Source organism: Oculina patagonica, chromosome 4 (genome assembly GCF_052425735.1).
Source record: "Oculina patagonica isolate OP01 chromosome 4, crgOcupat, whole genome shotgun sequence".
Lineage (NCBI taxonomy): Eukaryota > Metazoa > Cnidaria > Anthozoa > Scleractinia > Oculinidae > Oculina > Oculina patagonica.
In genome coordinates this window covers 26,034,403-26,055,659 of record NC_135761.1, presented here as the reverse complement: position 1 = coordinate 26,055,659, position 21,257 = coordinate 26,034,403, and the positions used below count along the sequence as shown (strand labels likewise).

At 38.0% G+C, this 21,257-nt stretch overlaps 4 protein-coding genes across 5 annotated transcripts in view; 1 reads left to right on the top strand and 3 right to left on the bottom strand.

The window, feature by feature from the left end:
• Nucleotides 1-18,973, top strand: part of LOC144649946 (splicing factor 3B subunit 3-like) — a 32,382-nt gene extending 13,409 nt beyond the window's left edge. The window contains exons 14-32 of the mRNA XM_078509535.1: nt 470-574; nt 1,106-1,156; nt 1,389-1,679; nt 1,765-1,829; nt 1,991-2,048; nt 2,374-2,528; nt 3,649-3,823; nt 4,005-4,160; nt 5,352-5,401; nt 5,488-5,653; nt 6,256-6,297; nt 6,410-6,493; nt 7,112-7,251; nt 14,374-14,446; nt 14,964-15,062; nt 15,471-15,614; nt 17,249-17,353; nt 18,004-18,099; nt 18,347-18,973. Coding sequence (XP_078365661.1) covers nt 470-574; nt 1,106-1,156; nt 1,389-1,679; nt 1,765-1,829; nt 1,991-2,048; nt 2,374-2,528; nt 3,649-3,823; nt 4,005-4,160; nt 5,352-5,401; nt 5,488-5,653; nt 6,256-6,297; nt 6,410-6,493; nt 7,112-7,251; nt 14,374-14,446; nt 14,964-15,062; nt 15,471-15,614; nt 17,249-17,353; nt 18,004-18,099; nt 18,347-18,391 — 2,100 coding nt within the window. The 3' untranslated portion in view covers nt 18,392-18,973. The remainder of the gene's footprint in view (nt 1-469; nt 575-1,105; nt 1,157-1,388; nt 1,680-1,764; nt 1,830-1,990; nt 2,049-2,373; nt 2,529-3,648; nt 3,824-4,004; nt 4,161-5,351; nt 5,402-5,487; nt 5,654-6,255; nt 6,298-6,409; nt 6,494-7,111; nt 7,252-14,373; nt 14,447-14,963; nt 15,063-15,470; nt 15,615-17,248; nt 17,354-18,003; nt 18,100-18,346) is intronic.
• The window catches only part of LOC144649957 (uncharacterized), a 155,086-nt gene that overhangs the window by 73,604 nt on the left and 60,225 nt on the right, over nt 1-21,257 (bottom strand). The window lies entirely within an intron of this gene.
• The window catches only part of LOC144649989 (uncharacterized), an 87,139-nt gene that overhangs the window by 45,212 nt on the left and 20,670 nt on the right, over nt 1-21,257 (bottom strand). The window lies entirely within an intron of this gene.
• LOC144649976 (histamine H2 receptor-like) lies at nt 7,586-20,036 on the bottom strand. 2 transcript variants are annotated; one of them, XM_078509595.1, is made up of 2 exons: nt 19,783-20,036; nt 7,586-9,663 (listed from the first exon to the last, which is right to left on the bottom strand). In XM_078509595.1, the coding sequence occupies exon 2, from the start codon at nt 9,546-9,548 to the stop codon at nt 8,553-8,555; it is 996 nt and encodes a 331-aa protein (XP_078365721.1). In that variant the 5' UTR covers nt 9,549-9,663; nt 19,783-20,036; the 3' UTR covers nt 7,586-8,552. The 2 variants fall into 2 exon arrangements, with proteins under 2 accessions (XP_078365721.1, XP_078365720.1); XM_078509594.1 differs by lacking the exon at nt 19,783-20,036 and adding an exon at nt 12,219-13,463.

The following is a 21,257-nucleotide window of genomic DNA, read 5'->3' as shown; positions in this document are numbered from 1 at the left end:
CAGTCACATTCTTCCATGGTTTTCACTCTTACAGGTCATAGAAAGAACTTCATAAAATTTTCAAAGCTCAAGTAGAACCAAGCAAAGCCAGCAATTTGCACTTTAAAATTTTTGACATTTTATGAACTTATTGGTGTGGTCTACAAGAGTATAGAGCACGGAAAACTGTGGTCAAGTTGTTCTCTATTTAAATGACATCGAAAATTTGCTGGCAAATTAAGGGGAAAATTCAGTGTGAAGTCTTGCCTGCATGAATTTTTTCCTTATTATAAAGAACAAATTCTTTTAATTTGTTCTTTGTCCATATACCAGGGAAAGTTGCAATAATTTGACGCCAAAAAAAAGCTTTCCGACAGTTGAAAATTCTGCCGGTAAATGGGTTATAATTGTAAAACAGAATTTGTTATTGCTTTTGAGAGGGAACAATTTATAAGGCTTCTCATCATATGATTTGTCGTTATTTAACCAGGTTTATAGTGAAGGTATTCGACACATCAGAGCTGACAAGCGTGTAAATGAATGGAAAACTCCTGGAAAGAAGACAATTGTAAAATGTGCAGTGAATGAGAGACAGGTGAGGTAGCCCATCGGCTCTAACAAGGTGCATGGGAATGTTATGTTCTTGAAAAGCGTTTCCTTTCATTTACTGTGGTAAAATAATCACAGATATCATCACAACTCGTTCAAAATTGATATAACAAATCAGAATTGTAGGAAGCAAGGGGAAATTTGAGTGAAACAGCTTAAAATTGGTACAAATTTTGTATAGCATACACAAAATCCATTAAGTGAACACATGAAGATTCTGTTCGTTGAGGTAGCAAAGTTGAACAGATTTATTCTGGCAATACTTTGACTTTCTAGTTTCAGCACACGAAACTTTTTATTTTTATTTAAAAAATGCGGAAGATTATGATATGGCAGTGTTCTTGTACATGTAAGCAATGCTTTGGTGTACAGGAAGGTTGGACGTGTGAATATCATTCACTTGAGGTAAACAACAAGAGCAAACTAACAAGTTAATTTTGTGCACCCTTTTTGTTGCATTAAGGTGGAATGCATTAAGGTGTTTCTTTAATAATTCAATGATTAATTTACCTTTTAGGTCGTCATTGCATTGACTGGAGGAGAAATTGTTTATTTTGAGATGGATCCGGTAAGTTAAGTGGGATTTATTATCTCTGTTATTAGCTAAAAGCTACTTTGAACGTTTGCAATACATGTAGGACATGAGATTTTGATTCAAAGAAACTTCTCCAATCACGTGTATTGTTTTTTCTTGCGCAACGTCTTGTCATTTCTGTCCTGCTCAACTTTTCCAACATGCTGTTGTGTTATCGAACAGAAACGTTCAAAATTGACTTAATTTTTATTTTATTTTATTTCAGTCCGGCCAACTTAACGAGTACACAGAACGGAAAGAAATGTCCACAGATGTACAGTGCATGGCTCTCGGGACAGTACCCGCGGGTGAGCAGCGCTCCAGGTTTCTGGCCATTGGTTTAAGTGACAACACTGTGCGGGTCATATCCCTTGACCCGCAGGACTGTCTACAGCCACTCAGTATGCAAGCCCTGCCTGCAACGCCCGAGTCACTATGTATTGTGGAGATGGCCATGGGTGGATTAGAGAGCGAGTCTGGCAGACTTGGAGGGCTCTTCCTCAATATTGGATTATCTGTAAGCTGTTTGTTTGTTTTTTGACGATTCAAGGTGGCTATTGTACCCATGTTGTTGTACTGATGCAATCTTTGTCGTTTTACAGAATGGCGTGCTTCTTAGAACAGTTTTAGATCTAGTGACTGGAGATTTGTCCGATACTAGAACGAGGTAGGAGAATTGTTTGGCTTGTGAAGCAGTTTTGTTTAACACGTTTATGCCCAACTGTAATCGTCTTAATCTCTTTCAAGTCGCCAACACTTTCAGGAAAGACAAAAAAGGTTTCAAAATTTCTTGTTATTAATAAATTTCGTTTTGTTGTAATTATTCAGATATCTTGGTTCTAAAGCTGTCAAGTTGTTTAAAGTTCGAATGCACGGATCAGATGCGGTGAGTACCGACTCTGTCAGCATGTTCGTATAATCTCAAGGTTTAATTTTGTGTGGCAAAATAAATAAATAAATAAATAATTGTTGACAAATACGCTTGAGTTACTATAACTCTGTGGAAACCTGTAAAGCACTTCTCTGTATCATTAAAACTGTATCTGCTGTGTACTTCTGTAATGTTTTATTGCTGTTTACATGTATGTATGCATCATAAAGTTTCCTCAGAATTGAGGTGACTTTCGTTGAATTCATAGTAAAGCGCATGGGCTGACCTTGTGTAGTCATTCTGAGTTTGTTGTTGTTGATATTTTTGTTGTATTCTGCAGGTTCTTGCTATGTCAAGTCGTTCATGGCTTAGCTACTCGTACCAGTCTCGCTTCCATCTTACTCCATTATCGTACGAGACACTGGAGTACGCGTCCAGCTTCTCTTCTGAACAGTGCCCTGAGGGGATTGTAGCTATCTCTGCTAACACGCTGAGGTAAGCATCGTTGCACGCCTTAGATTGTTAACATAGCGTTGAAGAGAGTGTTGTTCAAATCTGTCTTATGAACTAGAAAGCAGTAGGTGAACAAAGTTTTAAGTTTGTAAAGAAACTGTTGTACTTAGTGTTGGAGGGCAAGTGAAACACTCAGTTGATTATCACCTGGATGTTGATAATGGTAAATAAACCGCCGTAGCGAATTTTGAAAAGCTGACGTTTCGAGCGTTATGCTTCGTCGGAGCAAAGTGAAGGATTGTTGGTTATGTGTAGGTCGTTTTTCTTCGCTTTATGTGGTGTTGTCACCTATTTTGAGCGTGTTTTCAAAAGGCTAAAACATACCTCGATCATAAGAAATGAAACATTGATTTATACCATGCCATACAAAATACAGCCAATCAGAATTCAGGAAAGCCGTTGTATATTCGACGGTATTCAACTTAAACTTCTCATTGTGCGCTGCCATCTTATTCTCAACGAAAGTTAGTAAGTGTATTTTCTATCCGGGGGGGGGGGGGGCACCCTGTATATTTTTGGGTGGGGGTGTGCCGCTGGGAATTTTAAACCCTTACCCTATACCAGACCATGTTCAGCTGATTTTGCAACCCTATACTAGACTAGACTCCGAAAATCCCCACCCTATCCCAGACTTGCATTTTTTAGAACTGTATCACTATCAATGTTTTAATGGAAAACCATCTGTCAACAACAATGCCACGATGATTTTATTTATGTTTAGGAAAGCCTCTTTCTCTTCTGAGTTTTTATTACTATTCCTGACTTAATTCGTCATACCACTGATCAGTTTCCTGGCAAATGCTACCCTTTTCTAGACCAAAACTCGCTGATTTATACCCTATCCCAGATTAAACTGCTTGAAAACCATACCCTTCACAGCGGCACATACCTATATAGCTTATATATGGGAGTGCCACCCCCCGGGTTTTCTATGGCATGGTATAAAATAATTACACAACACTTTCTCGTGGTATCCGATGGAATACCCACTTGATCAGTCCGTTGCTACGCTGAATTTCTTTGTATTATTTCAGTGTTAAGTACAGTTTGTGCGTTTAACCAGTGACATTACTTTAATTTTTCCGTTGCTTTTCTTTCCTAGGATTTTAGCTCTGGAGAAGCTGGGTGCGGTGTTTAATCAAGTGGCCACTCCGCTACAGTACACCCCTCGAAAATTTGTCATCCACCCCCAGAGTAACAATTTAGTCATCATAGAAAGCGATCATAACGCATTCAGTGACGCAGTCAAGGAAGAGAAGAAGCAGCAAATCGCTGAGGTGTGTAGTTCAGGGAAAGTCGTTACTGGTTAAAAACAGTTGCTGTTGGGAGAAGTTCATGATTTTAACAATTTTTCCTTGTTGATTAAGCCCTTAACTCTCCTTACCTACCATTTGACTTTGACTTGATTTTGTGAGGAGAATGTTCATACTGATCGCTCGCGCTTCGTTCTTTCGTCAGGAAATGGTAGAGGCAGCCGGCGATGATGAGAAGGAACTGGCAGCGCAAATGGCGGCCGAGTTTCTCAATGAGGATCTGTCTGAGCAGCAGTTTGGTGCTCCTAAAGCCGGGCCTGGAATGTGGGCCTCGATTGTAAGAATGTTGGACCCCATCAAGGTAAAAATTCTAATGATGATGATGATGTTGTTATACTACTGACAACAGCGAGTGTTATCGTATAACGAACATCATTTTACTCTGATGAAGGTGGGCAGAGGCAAAGGTTTAGATCGGATGAATCCTTCTGACTATAATTACCTTATTATAGGAAATTAACGCTTGTGTTAATTAAGGTATTTGAAATTAACGCGACTTTAATTAGCGCGAGTTGAAAGAAAAATTACTTCCCAGTAAAGGAAATTAACGCGGAAGAGGGGGTAACATTTTAAAATGAAGGAAATTAACGTGACGTTCACAACAGGAAGAGGTTTATTTCAACACTTGTAGTCGTATAAACTTAAACGCAAACAATGTTCGTGGTACTTTTCCCACTTCAACGTTCTTCGTAGTATCAGTGATAGCGGCAGATTTCCACCCTGATAAAAAATGCTTTTTCCTTGGAGTCAAGAACGCCTGGACTGTACGAGAAATTGGGGCCAAACTAATGGAAATTAAGGTCATGGATATTAACGCTCCACTTAATTAACGGTGCAGAAATTAACGTTAACACATATTAACGCGACATAAATTTACGCGAATTTTTGAAATTCGTGTTAATTTCGTATAATAAGGTAGTCTGCCGATCGGCACAGGCAGAATGTCACCACTTGTCAACTATTGTTATAGTTTAGCCAGGGCTTTGCGGAAGCTCTGATGATCTGCCTTACCCTTGGAGGAACAATAGATTCATTAGCAGCCGTTATTTGGGCGTTGTTTTCAGCCCCACAGCACTGAGGGGAAACTTTGAAAAATAGTCCTGGTTTAATTACGTTGCGAAGGAGCTAGTGAATTCAGAAACGATTCTCTACTCTGATTTTACTGTCCAGTAGGAAAAAAAACACCAGAAAGGGCAATTTTATGGATCATACTAATCAACTCCTTCATTGAAAACCAACAAAAAATTGTCGAATTGTTTTATAAAAAAATAGGCACGGCAGTTGATTATGGCTTATACATGTACGCGCTGGTATCCATGTTTTTATATGTACTTTTAGTTATTTTTCATGCCATGAGGTTTTTTCCACTCGCCTTTCGCTATTCCAAAATCTCTACTTCGCCTGCGAGTTCTTGTTTTCTTAACCGCCTTTTTTTTTCACCTTCAAACACTGCTTCTTGCTCATTGATTTAAGTATAAATGTTTCTTTCCAGGGTGAAACAATTGACGAGGTGCGACTGGAACAGAACGAATCCGCTGTCAGGTTTGTGTTGTGCTTATCCGGTGATTTTGTATCAGTTGACATTGGGTATAGACTAGAAAAACCAATTCTTGTTTGTTACTTCACAGTGTGTGCGTGTGTACTTTCACATGTCGGCCTGATGAGACGTACGCGTTAGTCGGTACGGCCAAGGACTTGACTCTGAACCCTCGGTCATGCGCAGGAGGCTTCATTCACACGTACAAGATAGCTGAGCTTATTGATGGAGGATACAAGCTGGAGTTTGTGCATAAGGTGAACACTTGTTTTCAAGCTAACCCTTAATAGCTGTTAATTACGATTTGAAGTTGCGCCCTTGTCTTATGTATCATCTCGCAAACCTGCAATACTAACCTGAAAAATAGATGTCTCTCGTCGCGAGCTCAGTTTTTAACCGTGTGAGAAATGTTCTGTACTGACGAAGTATAGTACAGTCCCGGTACAGTGATCGTCTTCTAACAGACACCTCCAAAATACGGGCAAGCAGTTCGGCGCATTGTGTGATCTCGTTCGTTCGTTCGTGAAAATTCAAAACCGTACAACAATCAGATACACTTTGCAAAAATCATTGAAGTGTGTGGAATTTTGGGAGTCTTAGACCTCCCCCCCCCCCCCCAGTAGATAGAAGCGAAAGACCGAAGTGAAAGATCTGTTTGCTAAGACTACTGCATCATAGCTTAACCAAATAACAACACATTTAACTCGGCGTCCGAGTGCCAGTGAATGAGAGGAAGTAACAACAAACATTTATCTGTCTGCTTGGGGTTAGAAAGCAACGGATTATTTTCTGACTTGCACTAACTGTCTAAAAGCTGTTATTTTCAGACTCATGGCATCTGTTGTTTGTTTTGTTTCAGACGGAAGTCGATGATATCCCAGGAGCACTAGCTCCATTGCAGGTTGGTAGTTTTGATTGTTAGTGATACAGACATTATCCGTGAAATAGTTCAGGTACTTAACGCAAAGTGAAGAGCATAGCGGTATAAATATTTATGTATTAAATGATTGCAGGGCCGCCTTTTAGCTGGTGTTGGTCGTCTGCTAAGAATCTATGATCTCGGCAAGAAGAAGCTCCTTCGTAAATGTGAAAACAAGGTAATTTATGATGAACTTGTGCGCAGAGAAACATTGTTTTGACTACCGTATGTTTATTCAGTGTAATACTAAGTTAATCTAACTGTTAATCTTACCTCTAATGGGGCAGCAAAACCTGCTCTTATTATCGGGTTGGACGTAGTAAAGTGGTCCTTAACAGTTAAGTAACAGTTCTTTTGAGGACCAAAAGAATGTGATAATGATGATGAAACTTAGCTTCACTGAGTATGGCATTGACCAGTCATTCCCCGCCTTCTCTTCCCTTTCACAAATAGTGCAACGAACCGAGTAGAAAATTTATAACGCAAGCGCGGGAAAAGTGGTGGCGTACCTGATTGGCTGACAAGACATCACCTGTGCTGTGATTGGTTGGAGCGGGTTTTGTCAAACAATCATAGAGCTCCGCGTATGCAAAACCAAACAGGCAAATATTAATATAAATATTATTATAACTTTCAAAAATATTTGAAAACCCAAAAGCAGTTAAATGTGGTTCATGTCTTTTTGCACTCGAGTCAAGTTTCTCCTCGGTCATATCAAGTTCAGCGTCATCTCAAAGGTACGTTGTGGTTCCTCCTCGCTTGTTTTGAAATGTATGTTTTTCTCTTTCCTTTTCAGAAACTTCCAAACTTTATTATGGGTCTCAATACAATGGGAACTCGTATTGTTGTGAGTGACATTCAAGAGTCGTTTCACTTTGTCAAGTACAAAGCAAGGGAAAACCATTTGGTGATATTCGCAGATGACGTGAATCCAAGGTATATATGTTTTTTGTTTGAATTTCTGTCCAATTTAAGGGGATTGTAACTTTTTGAATGTCATTTAATTAATGGCGGACAACAATCGAGGTAATAAGTACTAGTTGAGAGTAAAATTCCTTTTGAGGAAATTGCTTGAGCCCGCAGTTTTCGCTTCCGAAGTTGCTAAGCAACACTGATGACGTAACTTTGCGCCATGCATGCTGGGATGGGAACTGAGCGGCCGTGATATTTTCGGAAAGGGCGTGTGAAATGGCAAAAATGGCAGTGTTGCATCAACTACGCAAATAGAATTACTTTGTCAATAGTTTACTAAGTGTTTTCAACGGAAGCTAAAGTGACTCATTGTCAAATACAAACTTTTTTATTAAGCCATTAACGAGCACGTATATGCGATCGGGCTGTAGATTACCCAGCTGTCGTTTTAGCGCCAATATTGTTCAATGAAGTTATAAACGTGTCCTGAGCAGTCTTTTTTCCTTTTCTTAGACATGTTCTTAAAGAACACAAGTAAGGTGGTTAAATGTTCTAAGATAAATGAATTTCTCGGTTTTCTCTTGTACTCACTTCCCATCTCCCGAGAGGCATTAAATTTTAAATTTTCCATACGGCCTGAAAATTAATTCTCAAGCGACACACATTCAGTGATATTTTGTCTGCGAAGAAGAATCGTCTTTATCAGTTATCTTTACCACTCCTGTTTAAGGTGGCGATTATGAGTCTATACATGGAGAGAATACGTTCATTTCCCAGCTTGGATAAGACCAATATGTCGCACATACAAGACAAAAAGTACTAATGCGTTGTTAAGCGGTGTGCCTCACGATCAATATATGTTTTGTACAAGCTTTTGTAATTCAGTTTAGATCATATTTGCAGAACTTAAATTACCATCCATTGAAAGAAAACACTAAAATGATGGTATACCTTAATGTGATATGTAAAATCATTTCTGAAAGTAAGAGGTTTCCAGTAAGTAAGATAAGAGATGAAACAAGATTGCAAAACCACACCTTAGCTTCGTCAATAGAGAGCAATCACGTTTAATTTATTATCTCGAACTTAAATTTCACTACTGTTGTCCGCTAGTATCTCTAAGTAATGGTTATGGATAATCTTTAAGATTGTGCGAGATCTTTCTTTTTGTACTATCAGGGAACCTTGAATAAGGCAAAAACTGTATCAATCTTGCATGTCCAGAAGTAATATAATAATTGGCTTTAAGGTAAACGCCTAAATTGTTTTGTCTCTAGATAGCTTGTCTCGGTTCCTCGAAGCATGGTTTGTTTTGATTCATTTAATTAAACTGTTGTGGTTATTAACTCGTTGCTTCCATCTGAGCCGTTATCTCGTTCTAGCATGGCCTGAAGTGCCTTGCGAAAGTCAGTCTTAAAAAACGTGTACAACAGTGGATTGATAAGCGCCGTGCTAAATTTCAAAAACAGTAAGATTGTGTTAACCGCCATAGGAGTAGAGTAACCTAAATCTGTCAGTAGTGAGATTATAAAGTACGGAAACCATCCCAGTACAAATGTAACGGTCATAACTGCGTATATTAGAGCCGCTTTGCTGTCATTTTGTTTCCTTTTTTGCTTTACTTGTGTCTTAAGTAAAGATCCTTGCGTTAAAGCGCGTCGCATTTTCTTTTCCTTGTGGATAAAGTAAAAGATGTGGCCATCGATGCAAACGATGATGAAAAATGGTAGAAAAGCTAGTGCGACTAAACAGAAAGCCGCATAGCCAAAATCGAATTTATAAATCATTTCTTCGGTGAGGTTTGCAGTGATCCAGGTGAGCTGAACAAACGAAGCGCTTAAAGAGAAGATCCACACAGAGGCCAACAGAATCACCACGCGCCGCTTTGTCACCAGGATGTTGTACTTGAAAGGTCTCTTAATCTTAAAATAGCGCTCCGATGTGGCGACCAGCAGGTGAAGAATAGTGGAAATTGATTGAAAGCGATGGAAAAGGTCCATGCTGGTACAAACGACTGGTGAAAAAGTCGACGAACAAACAAGTACTAACGGCAGGGAAACAAACCCCGCCAAAAAGTCGCTTGCAGCCAGACTCACCAAACAGTAGTTCGTCTTTGTGCGTAGATACCGCGTGCTGGCAAACAACAGAAACACAAGTGAATTGGCGCAGATGATGAGAACGCCTTGTAAAGCTAAGAAAACGATAATGGCCTGTCCTGATTGTGTTTCGTGCAGAAAAGGTGGAGGTTCCATTCCGTACGAACTGTTGTCGTCCTCTGCTTGCGTTAAATTTCCGGTAGCGTTTCTTGTCAAGTTCTCCATTTTTTATCAGTTCAGTTCCTTCGCTGTCAACTCGTCTCGAATAAGCAGCTGTGTTCAGTGGCGGCTTCTTCTGTGAACTCGCGAGATCCCGCGGGGACGTGAAATGGTTTATGCCCTGTTAACGCAAGAACATAAAAGACGTTATTACACGCGCCGTTGTTAATGTAAAATGCGTGCAGTTGTTACAACAAGTTTCCTACTGAGCGAGGTTTGTTATTGTAGCCTGTTTTTCTCATAGCCACTAATAACTTTTAATACAAATTTTTCATGCAAAGAAATTAAAAATGGTATTTACCTTGTCAAACGCAGTTGACAATTGTTTTCAGGTACTGATCTAAAATCATTCATCAGCCAAATCATTTTGACTCTAGACACTTTCTTCTGTGCCAAATACGTAAAGATTTTAGATAATGATCTTAAAAACAGAATTACAATAGAACGTGGTGTTATCGTGCAAAGACGAATTCAGTTTTCAATATATTAGATAATTTTTTCCTTCCTTTTGTTCTACATGCATTTTAAGTTTGATATTTTTGGATCTAATCGTTCTGAAGGTCAAAAAGGGCTTTATTACCCATGAAGATTTCATTTCCTAGTAAATAAGTCATTTGTCGAGTATAGCTGTTTTTGACAGATGAATATGTAAAAAACTGTATCTACGAAGGCTGTAAGATTTAACCAGATTTCACTTAAATTATTAGTGTATTTAACAAATTTTGTGCTAACGAATAAATCGACCGTGACGGGTTTTATTTCTGGATTTAGCTGAAAGTCACATCAAGAAAAATCTTTGCAGTAAACCATTAAAATCATTGTAATTTTAACGGCCAGAGTCGCCACTTTAGACAGATCAGAGGCTTCATTTGTCCTAAGTAAACAATGCGGCAAATTAAATGTTCTAAGAGTATTCGGTGAAGGACTGTCCTTCAAAAAAAGCCTGCAGTAGTTTTGAGTCTGGCTTGGTTCATGTTTTTCAGTGCATGCCATTTTAACAATGATATGACGCGTAGGCTATGTTCTATAAATTTCTGTTCTTGATAACAACATTGGCTTTTTTATATTCAACAATTCGCGCGGTAAAATGTTACAATCAAATTTTTATTTTTGTATAAATATACGGTTTCTTGGGAAACCAAAACAGGTCGTGCCATTTTTAACTTTCATGATTTGTTTTGGCTTCAAACCACAATGCGGGTTTGGCTTCTTGTAAATTTTCCTAAGTACTCATTAACTGATTTGCATTAAAACGAGTTTGTTATCAAATGATCGATTTTCTTTTCTGCTTGATTCTTAATCCGCATCTTGTTTAGAGCCCAAAATATTTCCCTATCAGTCGAAATACATGTAATCTCTAGCATTGTTTGACGTTGCGTTCATTTCGAGATAATTCGTTAAAATACGTGTCGAAAATTATCTGCTCCACCGCCTTGAAGATGAGGTGTCGTGATATTATGGCAAAACTTGTTCCCGAACGGAAACATTGTGTTCAGAGTGTTTGATATTCGAAACCACCTGCGAAATATGCTTGTTTTCCATTAGCCTCTTGTTTGCAGAGGAAAGAAAAAACTTTTATTCCTCCTGCTATTTTTTACCAAGCATATTAAGCTACAAATTGGTTAAAGTTATTAGACCTTTCCTTTTTATGGTAATAAATTTTTCACTTTGTTGACATTTTTACACCTCAGTTTTCGAAATCTTATCGTTGCCTGACTGGAACGTGAGTTTAAATCTCATTTTGTTGAAAGAGATTTCCGCTTGCGTTAAATCGTCTCTTCCTTCATCACCTGTTAAGCCTGCGTTCTGTTTTTAAAAACACCATTATTTGTTGAGCTTACGATACAAGGATAATTTCAGTCATTTGTTAAATCCCAAGACGGCTAATCTTAGTTTGCCTTTCAAAGCCAATATATTTTCAAGCAGACTTAACTGACTAGACAAAAGAAAATCATCTATCAGTGGATGTTCTCTTGATTGACCACTAAAAACTCACAAGATACATCAATTAAATTTATAACAGCCAGTGTGGAGAATTTCCATGTGGACGCTTGAAATGACATTCAAATATTTCGATAATAAATTTTGTCTACAAAAAGCGACGCACGACAGTTCACCTTTGCTTGAAAAGGTTGTTTAAGATTTTTCTCGTTGTTGCACAATGTTTTCGGTTGAGGATGGTGAATGATTTCTTTTATATTGACGTATATCGTAATTTTATCACCGATTAAATTTTAAAATTTCATTTCATTTTTGGCGATGTTTGCACGAAACTCCTTGTTAATAACTTTCTCGTGAACAGGTGCAGTGACGCTCAAAAAAGTTGCTTTTGTTTCTTTTAAAGGAAATAAATATAACTAGTTTAGGTTGCGGTGTGATATATTTTTTTCATCCATGTCCAATACTCACTAGACGATAGCACCGAATAGCTCTACACGGACTATGTTTGCGGTATTTTTTAAAACTGCCATATTTTCCACGGTAAAACTATCGAAGCTTAGCGTAATAAGAGTAATTTATATTGTAGATTTTGTATTTCAAAGTGACGAAGAAATTTGTTAATATAACTTAACAGAATGACGCCGTAGTTATAGTTATAAGCGCGAAAAATGTGTAATTTTGAATATGTCCAGTTCATTTCCAAGTGAATATGTACGATTTAGAATGCTTTCTTACCTTGCTTGGCTCTTACCGCCCTCGCGGTTTTCATCGGTATTTATAAAATATCAGTTTTCGTGTTAACATACGAAGTCATGTATTTTATTTCGTCCGGTTTCGGCGCCTCTTAACGATCTGTCTTTTTTTGCAAAGAGCTTTTAAGCTGAGCCTGCGGAGAGTGATATTACTTGCAGCGTTGTGAGAAGTTTATCCTGCAGTGAATTGCAATTACGCTCCACGGGGTGTTCCCAGATTAGCCAGTCAGGTTGTATCTTTCAGTGTGTTTGGTTAATTGCTAAATTAGCAATGCGACATAACATCAAAGTTTCATTAATCGTCCGTTTGAAGTGATTTTGGACACAAAATCTGCAGGCTGTATAGGGCCACTTGAAGGCTTTGCCAAGAGGCTGACATCAAGAAATGCATTTAATTACACAGAACGCATGTACAAGTTGGAATAAAATTATTTATAGAATTTTCAATTTCACTCTAGGACAAAACAATTTTTGTTTTATCTTAATATTTTGTCTTCTTAAATTTCGATCTGATAAATTTTCTATCTTCCCCGCTTCGAATACTGCTATTCTTTTTCATATAGCAATCAGTACTTCACATTTTTTTTTCTTTCATTTGCCTTGTATTTAGTTTAGGAGACGTTAAGTTTTGGAAAAGCAGTGTTTCACTCTTGACGATGCAACTAAGGAACCTTTATTGTTTGCTTTTGATTTTTTGCATTTCCGTGCCACTGAAGTAAATTTAATTTACATGCATTTGCACCAAGATGTCAACAAAATTAGTACATTTCCATTTTCTCGTTTCTTTAATGGAGTTAAACCGCCGCAAAAACCACACCAGGATAAAACATTTTTTTTTTCTTTAGACGGTAATCTCCCACTAGGAACCTGGTTGTCTAGCGCTCGTTCCAGAAAGCACTTAATTTTACTTTTAGGGAAAGGAATTTCTTATATTTTTTTTATTTTTCAATTATAATCAATTGCAAGAGTCATTTCTTGGATCTGTTTCACTAAATATCCTTTCTTTTCCTTTTCGAAAAGCACCGTTTCTCTATTTTGGGACTCAATGTATGGAATTTAGAGAATTTTACGAACATTCTTAATATATAGAGCAGAACTCGTTTACCAAAGAAATTCTTTTTAACAAAATTTGAAGGTGTCCATTTCCGTTCTAACGAATAAGTTCGTGACAGTATTTTTTCGTGTTTATCCTGCAGGAATGACAGTGTCCTATGAACTAGCATGAGTTCATTTGGCCAAGTCAGAACAAAAACTTACAGGTTGCAATGTATAGCTTTTCTTTGCACTACGTTTAGCTACAAGCTTGTAAATTCCTCGGTGAATCATTTCTTGTTACGAAATTACCAACAAATGGAACGAACATGATAATTGATGATAATTAATGATAAAGATCTTTAATAGTACACCCCATCCGTGTGCCATGTGGTGCGTCTGGAATAACAGGAAGATAATGTAATATAGCCACGAGAGCTTTTAAAAAGTTCTTGACAACCCTGAAGGACTTCGGATAACAAACGGTTATTGGTCGGTTCTTGTGACACCCAGTATAATGAAGTTCGAAGTCAAAGCCTGCTCGCGAGAACGTTAATTATTCTGGATTCTGTAGTCATCTAAAATTTGACCCGAACGTATATATTTGCGCGTTGGCATTTGTTAGTCGCAGGATAAATTTTGTCCGATGCGCTTTTATTGCATTGCGTGATTTTTAACCCGACAATGCTAAAATAGTCGTTAAAGATCGTCTCGTGCATGCTATGTCTATTATCCCTCACGCACGATAGCTGCATGTTCATCCAATGACGACCAATGCCAAAGGAGCCAAAAAAAACACCGAACCATCTACGGTTACCAATTGTTAACAATTGGCTTCCTGATATTTTTGTTCCTTCCGGAAATGGAAACCCTTGCTTTAATAATTATGCAAATTACAAATCTACACTACTAAATTCCAATTCGATCTGTATCAGTCCTACGTCTTATACATGAGCCTCTGGCTCGGACACTGAGAGTAACCTCGTCCCGCGTATGGACTTTAAAATTGTATTTACATTTTTTTTTTTTTACATGCTCTTAGCGTTGGTGACATGATATTACTTGTCAGCACTGTTAGGCTTATATGAAGTTTATTTTCTGTTTAGATGGTTAACCTGCTGCAGTTATGTGGATTATGATACGGTGGCGGGAGCGGATAAATTTGGCAACGTCTTTGTGGTGAGTATGTCACTTGCGTAGATTTTAAATTGGTCTCAAATGCAAACAGAACCGTAGACAACGCAAACACACGCGCTAAAAGGGGATTTCGTACGGTTCCCTAGTGGAAGGTTTCGTATCTTTCGTGCATGCACGCGTGGGCGCGACCGGTTACGCAATGAGAATTAGTCATCCTACTAGTTTGCATGCACGTGAAATTCTGGTTTGGAGCAAGTTTTTTGACTTTATGATGAGTTAGTTATTTCGCAAAGTTCGTGAAGAAAGTTGCGAATGTTCAGAGAATTTCGAAGCGAAACGTAAAACGAAACGTAGGGCGGGCGGGTAGATAGAGACCCATGGCTTAGAGATGTACGTTAGCTAAGAAACTCTGATGCGGGAAACCAAGATTTAGTCGTAAATTTCACGAAGATGACTTAGCAAAAATAAACGCGCGAGAAATTTTCACTTGATCTATAAGGCTGGAATAAGACTTTGTCGACGTTTGCTATGTGAAGTCTAACCTTTTCCGCGTGTACAGGTTCGCCTTACGTCTAACACAAATGACGACATTGATGAAGACCCGACAGGCACAAAAGCATTCTGGGATCGGGGACTTTTAAACGGCGCTCCTCAAAAGGTAACGCGATTTTCTTTTTTACTTAAAGCGTTTATCAGTATTTTGTTCGTTTGCTTGTCTGGTTTTACACTTTGGGGTTAAGGAACGTTGCAAAATGTTGTGGCCAAAGTTTGTGACAGAATGATTGTACTTACACCGTGAAATAGTTACTACTTAATTAGATACTGTTAGACACTAATTTCATTGTTTTCTTTTGTTTAGTTTTGACTATATTGAGCGCCTACTGTTAGATGTTTTTTTTTTATATATAAAATCACTCTAGCATATTTGGATTTTGTGCTCGAGAAAATTTTCGTCAAAAAATGCGTTTGAAATATGTTTTCCTTCAACCATACCAGTAATATTTCGATGTTCCGTGTGATAATCTCAATGTTTTTTTTTTGAGTGATGCCATTTTCTCCTCAACAGGTGGAGACGCTGTGTAACTACCACGTGGGTGAAACAGTTCTGTCCCTGCAGAAAGCTACTCTCATTCCTGGCGGATCAGAGTCTTTAGTCTTCACCACCCTGTCAGGAGGCATCGGCATGCTGGTGCCGTTTACATCAAGAGAGGTAGGAATCTCGTAATGCTTCCTGGTTAATATCCAACCTAATACAGTGGAATCTCTAGTAAATTCTATCGGAATTAGAGCTTACTTATCCAAGTTACTCGTTCTTCTGTTTCAAACGTTCCCGATTGTTTTAGGTCACTTTTAGGTTTCCTATAGTTGATTTTTTTTCCGTCCCACCCCCCCCCCCAAAAAAAAAGAAAAGCGAAACATATCGAGGTCCCTGTACTTTATGTTTCTTCAAAGGCAATTTTGACGATTTGGCATCATGTATTGGCCAGTATTGTAAGATACCTCAGCCTTTAGACGAGACACTCACGTCACATCATAAATATCAAGTCTTTTAAGACCGAGATTTTGGTTTCAACAAGAACTTTAATTCCCAGTACAGAAGCATTAGTCACCTAATATTTGCGATGGACTTAGCCATAGAGTAGGCTTTTAGCCAGGATATAAAAAGTGGGAGTCCAAAATTTTTATAAAGCTTGACTTTGTCCCCATAGGAGGGACCTGAGGAGCATGCAAGGTGTTTTTCTGCAGTTATGAGTGCAAAGGTGTCTAAAAACTTCCAAATTTTCTGGAAAAAAACCTCTGTATACAGTAATTCATATTAAATTTCTGTGATAAGTGGCCGTCCACAGGACTCCTGGACTCCCACCTGGCTAAAAGCCTGCCACAGAGTGCTTATGACCAATTACCGGCTTCCAAATAGCTGGTTTTCACTGTCACGCAATCAAAAAATAAATTCGAAACCATTTAACTAGAAGCTATAATTAAAATATGGAAAGAAAAATTTCGGCGGTACCGTTCGCGAGTTTTTCGACCTTTCCCAAATTGCTTATTGGCGCATAACTGTGTCCTACCGAGGCACCCCGTGAGTCGGCTCTGCTACTGTTCCAGCGGCGATCCTTGGCTTGAGCTGTACACTTTCACATAAACACACTTATTATTGATGTTCATCTCACATGGGGGGCCTTTTTCAAAAAAAGCTTTGTCGGCACTCGCTTGATGTCACATACGACGGAGAACTCAAATATTCAAAATGCTCTGTTTTAAAAACGAATGACACTATCGATCTGGAAATATGCAAAAATATATATTTTTAGTTTATCTTTCGCCTAATGACAAGAAAATTTAGCAGGCCTAGTGAATTTTGATTTAGAATTTTATGACGTAACATGAAAACCAAGAAAAGCCACCCTGAAATCCAAGTTTTGCGAAAAGGATGTCCTAAAAAGGCTTCTGAAGGCGTCCAACTTTAGCGTAGAAACTTGGGAGAATATATTCCATCAAACATAACATTTTGGATAAGTGGTGTTGCCAAATTGGTTAAGAGGGTGGAAGATAAGGAAAAAGTTGCCTATCTTTGAAAACCTCAACGGCGGCACAATAGAAATTCATTCAGCAGTCTGTTTTTTTTTTTTGCTTACAATGTGACCGTTAGATTCGAAAAGGGGCTAGGATTTCACTACACCAGCATCCTAGAAAATTGTAACGATTAATGTAGCTCTCTACAGCCGAATAAGATTTTAAGGTAAAATGACTACGTGGACGATTCTTATGACTTGGGTTAATTATTGCATAGTATTCGAAATTTTGTTTGACTATCGCTTCTTCTTCTTCTTCTTTTTTTTTCAGGACATTGACTTTTTCCAGCACCTGGAGATGCATTTGCGCGCAGAACAACCGTCACTTTGTGGCAGAGATCACTTGTCTTACAGATCTTACTACATGCCAGTCAAGGTAGGCTTCTGTTGTGTTGTGGTCCAAAAGTATTAGATTAGTTCAAAACATTATACCCGGCATTATACGACTTCACTGCTAGTTTGACTCTAGTATCATGGAAAATCGTTGTTTTATAATATGGGAGTAGGAGGTGGGTGGTGGCGGAGTGGAGTGGAGGTGAAGCAAATGTCAAGAAAAAACAAAGGGACTGCCCGTCCGTTCCCGTTCCAATTGTAGAATTTTCATCTATAATTTTCCGAGACGGCCGTCATTTAGCGAAAAGGCAAAACCTAAACTATTATGGATTACATCTCTACAAGAGACTCTTGATTGCTAATATTTCACTGTTTTTTGCACGTGTTATAACAGTCTTAATTCCTAACGATCTTTTTTTCTTTCGACCAACCGCAATTTTTTTTTTACCTTCCAAGCTTATAATGAAACAGCCTTCTACCTTTTTTCGATTCCAATTTTTCCGCGTATCACTGTTTTTTTCTTTTTCTTGCGATCTGAAAGTATAGAAACAGGCTAGAAATTGGTTTGTTTATTGTGATCAGTTTCAGTTTACTTTGTGATTCCTCGGCATCAAGTTCAGCGGGACATGTAAAGCGATGTTTCTTTATTGAGTAAAACTGATATGAGTGCTTTCTGTTCTTTTTGTATTCCAGAGCGTGATTGATGGTGATCTGTGTGAATATTTTAACTCATTGGATTCTTCCAAGCGACGCAGCATTGCTGAAGAACTTGATCGCACACCAGCCGAGGTGAAGTCAAAATTATGTTTATTAAAACAGGATCTTAAATGGAGTAGGGATTTGCAGGTATCTTTTTCCTGCGAAAGAAGCCGATTGTTTCCTTCTAAGGCAGCAGTCTATGGTTCATTTTATTAAACATTACTGCCCTAATAATAGCATGAATTTCAGACGTTTCCCCCCTGTCGTGCGCTCGCGAACAGAGGAAGATGTCTGAAATTCAGGCAACCCTAATAACTGCTCCGTTTTGCTTGAACAGGTGTCCAAGAAGTTGGAAGACTTAAGAACACGGTACGCTTTCTAGGACTCAAAATATCAAGAACATACAGAAGGAATGACTGACTCGTGGAATCGACTCTTGCAGCGACACGGAAACCAAGCTTTGTTTGTAGATGTCCTACTGTTCTGTGCTTCAGAGTGTAACACGACTGCCATGAAAAACGCGAACGGTTGATTTGCATCGCCTTCTGTAGAAAATATATTGCAAGTTTCTAGCGTGTATTACGCCTCGCACTCGACTCTGCTGTATTAAAACAAGTTGCTTTGAACATTGTTATAACGAACATGATGCCATCCGTAGCTGATAGACAATAAAGCGGCACTTTGCGGCACTTAATCTCTTCTAAAGAAGACTATTAACGTCCACGTTCATATGCAGCGCTATTTTCTTCCCATGAGCATCTTTTCTGTCGCGTGTCAGTAGTATTTTTCTATTTATTATTATTTTTAGACGATTCAACCTTGAGCTTTTTTTAATACTAGTGAAACCCATCCTCTCTGCAATAGACCCTTTACTTAAGCGCTCTGACAAGTGTTAAAGTATTCTATGTATATTAAAGTAGATATGAGTACACAAGCTGTTTAGTGTTCTTTATCTTTGCGCTGACTTCTCGATGCGGTTTCTTTTGTTAATTAGTCAAACGTTGTTATAGAAGGCAAGTTCTGCCGCTGAAAGCTAATTATACATCAAGCATTTATGAAGGGTATAATAAGCTTCAGGTATAATATAAAGGAATAAATAATAACCGTTCCATGATAAACACCGGCTCGAATGAACTGCAGGGGTCAAATAAACAATGCCAGGGGCGATTAATCGAGAAAATGTGGCATTAAACAGGTGGATAAATTCAGAGAATGCTTATTAAAGGTGACAAAATTTGCCCAAAATACTAAAATTTTAATTATTCGAAATGAACGTAGTGGCCAGCTTTTATCTTTATTATCTCGCGAGAGAAATAAACTTCCCTCCCTTTATTTATTTATTTTTTCTAAAAAAATTTGTTTTACGTTATACCTTAGACCGCTTTGAGAAAAATACCTTTAATTTTACTAAGCTTAATAAACACTGTCAACATTCAAGAATTAACAGAATGTTGATTGAAAAACTTGCGTTTGTCTTGAGGTGTAGCATTTCTTTCTGGCTTTAGATTTGCCATGGCGAGCAAATTCTGGGTGTTAAGGGAACATTCAATTTTGTTTTGCAAATTGAAGGTGCTTTTTCGCAAAGGAACAGTGCCTCTATGAATTTCCGTATATGTGTTTGTAGGTCGGCAAGTTTCGTTCCAGTGTAGCTACTGTGCACTATTTTGTGTGCAGTATATAAGAAGAATGAAGAAGTTTGAAAAGTTTCTTGATTTTTAGTTCCCTGGTGAAGTCTTGTTTTTATATTTTAAAAAGTACGTACATTTAAATTACCTGAAATGTGGCAAATCCTGTATGTATTATCCTATAAGCGCATCTTGTAGCGTTACGTCGCACCAACACGAATTTTCCACACAGACTGAAAGTTTAACACCTTGCAGCTGCTGATCTTAATTGAGAGGAAGTTTTAGAGCGGGCTATTTATGTATTTTATTATTAGCATATGAATTAATTTCAGTCAACGCTCGGCACGTTCATGTGCCCATCTTGTTCAGGAAAGTTTATTGGCAACAAGCGACGTTTTTTTGTCGCAATTGCATATACAGTAAAACCCCGCTTATAAGAACCTTGGTTTAAAGAACCTGTTATTAGGCTACAAATTTTCATTTTAAGCCCGCCCCTCCACATAAGAACCTATTAAGGCTAAAATTTTAAGTAAGGTTCTTACCAGTGGATAGGTAGAAACTGGTGAATTAAGATCATCATCTGATAATATTTAAATATATGATATTTATGATGATAATATATTTAAATGAAATTCGTATAAAAATATAAGAACCTGTTTAACTACCATTTATATAAGAACGTGTTCATTCTAAATTGAAAAATCCAAGTTCTTATATGCGGGGTTTTATTGTATAAGAATTAAGTCAAATTTACAGTAACGCCTTCCTTTGCAAACTTGTCGTTCTGTGTTAGGGGACTTTGAACCTGGTGTTGGATTGGACATCTGTTATGTCCATATCAAACAGTGAACATACGGTATAAATTTTAATATAATTCTTTTTAAATTCATGGTTGATTCCCAAATATATTTTGTTGGTATAAAAGCACGTTCGTTATATAAATGGACATTTTTGAACTGGGCTGCGTTAAAATTTTAAATACTATATAACCCTTTTATTTGTAATTCCAAGCTGAACATGTTTATTGGCCCAGGCAGTTCTTCTCCTAATTTCTCTATGACACGAAAGAAAGCGAAGAAACAGAAAAATCGAGAGGATAGCAGGGATAATCGACGACCCTCCTTTCTTGTTTTACCTTTTTACAGTCGTTGCCGTCGATTTGCTCACAAGGGCACGTATGGTCTGAGCTGAAAAAGAGCCGAGGGTGACTGCTCGTAGCTTGGTTTACAAAAAGAAAATGGGACGGCTTAATATTGCGATTCTAGAAGGACTATATTTTGCGACACGTAGTTTTTTCTGCCAGTTTAATAAACATTTAATTTCTTTAGTTCGTGGTTACACCTTTTCGCGATTTTTTAAGTTGCAAAAATGCTTTGTGATAAGGGACGGACCATTATTTTTTTGGAGGGGGGGGGGGGGATGAAAAATATTGAAAAAAATTGTTTGCAGGGCCTGGAAAGACAAAATAAATTGTTTGCAAACACGATATGTATAACAAAAAATAGTAAGAATTTCGGAAAAAATATGTTTGCAGAGGTGCATAAACTAAAAAAAAAAGTTTGGAGAGGAAAATTTTTCACCCCCCCCCCCTCCAAGAAAATAATGGTCCGTCCCTAAGTACAC

Bases quoted from the DNA above. Each gene is read 5' to 3' on its own strand.
- LOC144649976 (XM_078509595.1), bottom strand. From the start codon at position 9,548: ATGGAGAACTTGACAAGAAACGCTACCGGAAATTTAACGCAAGCAGAG.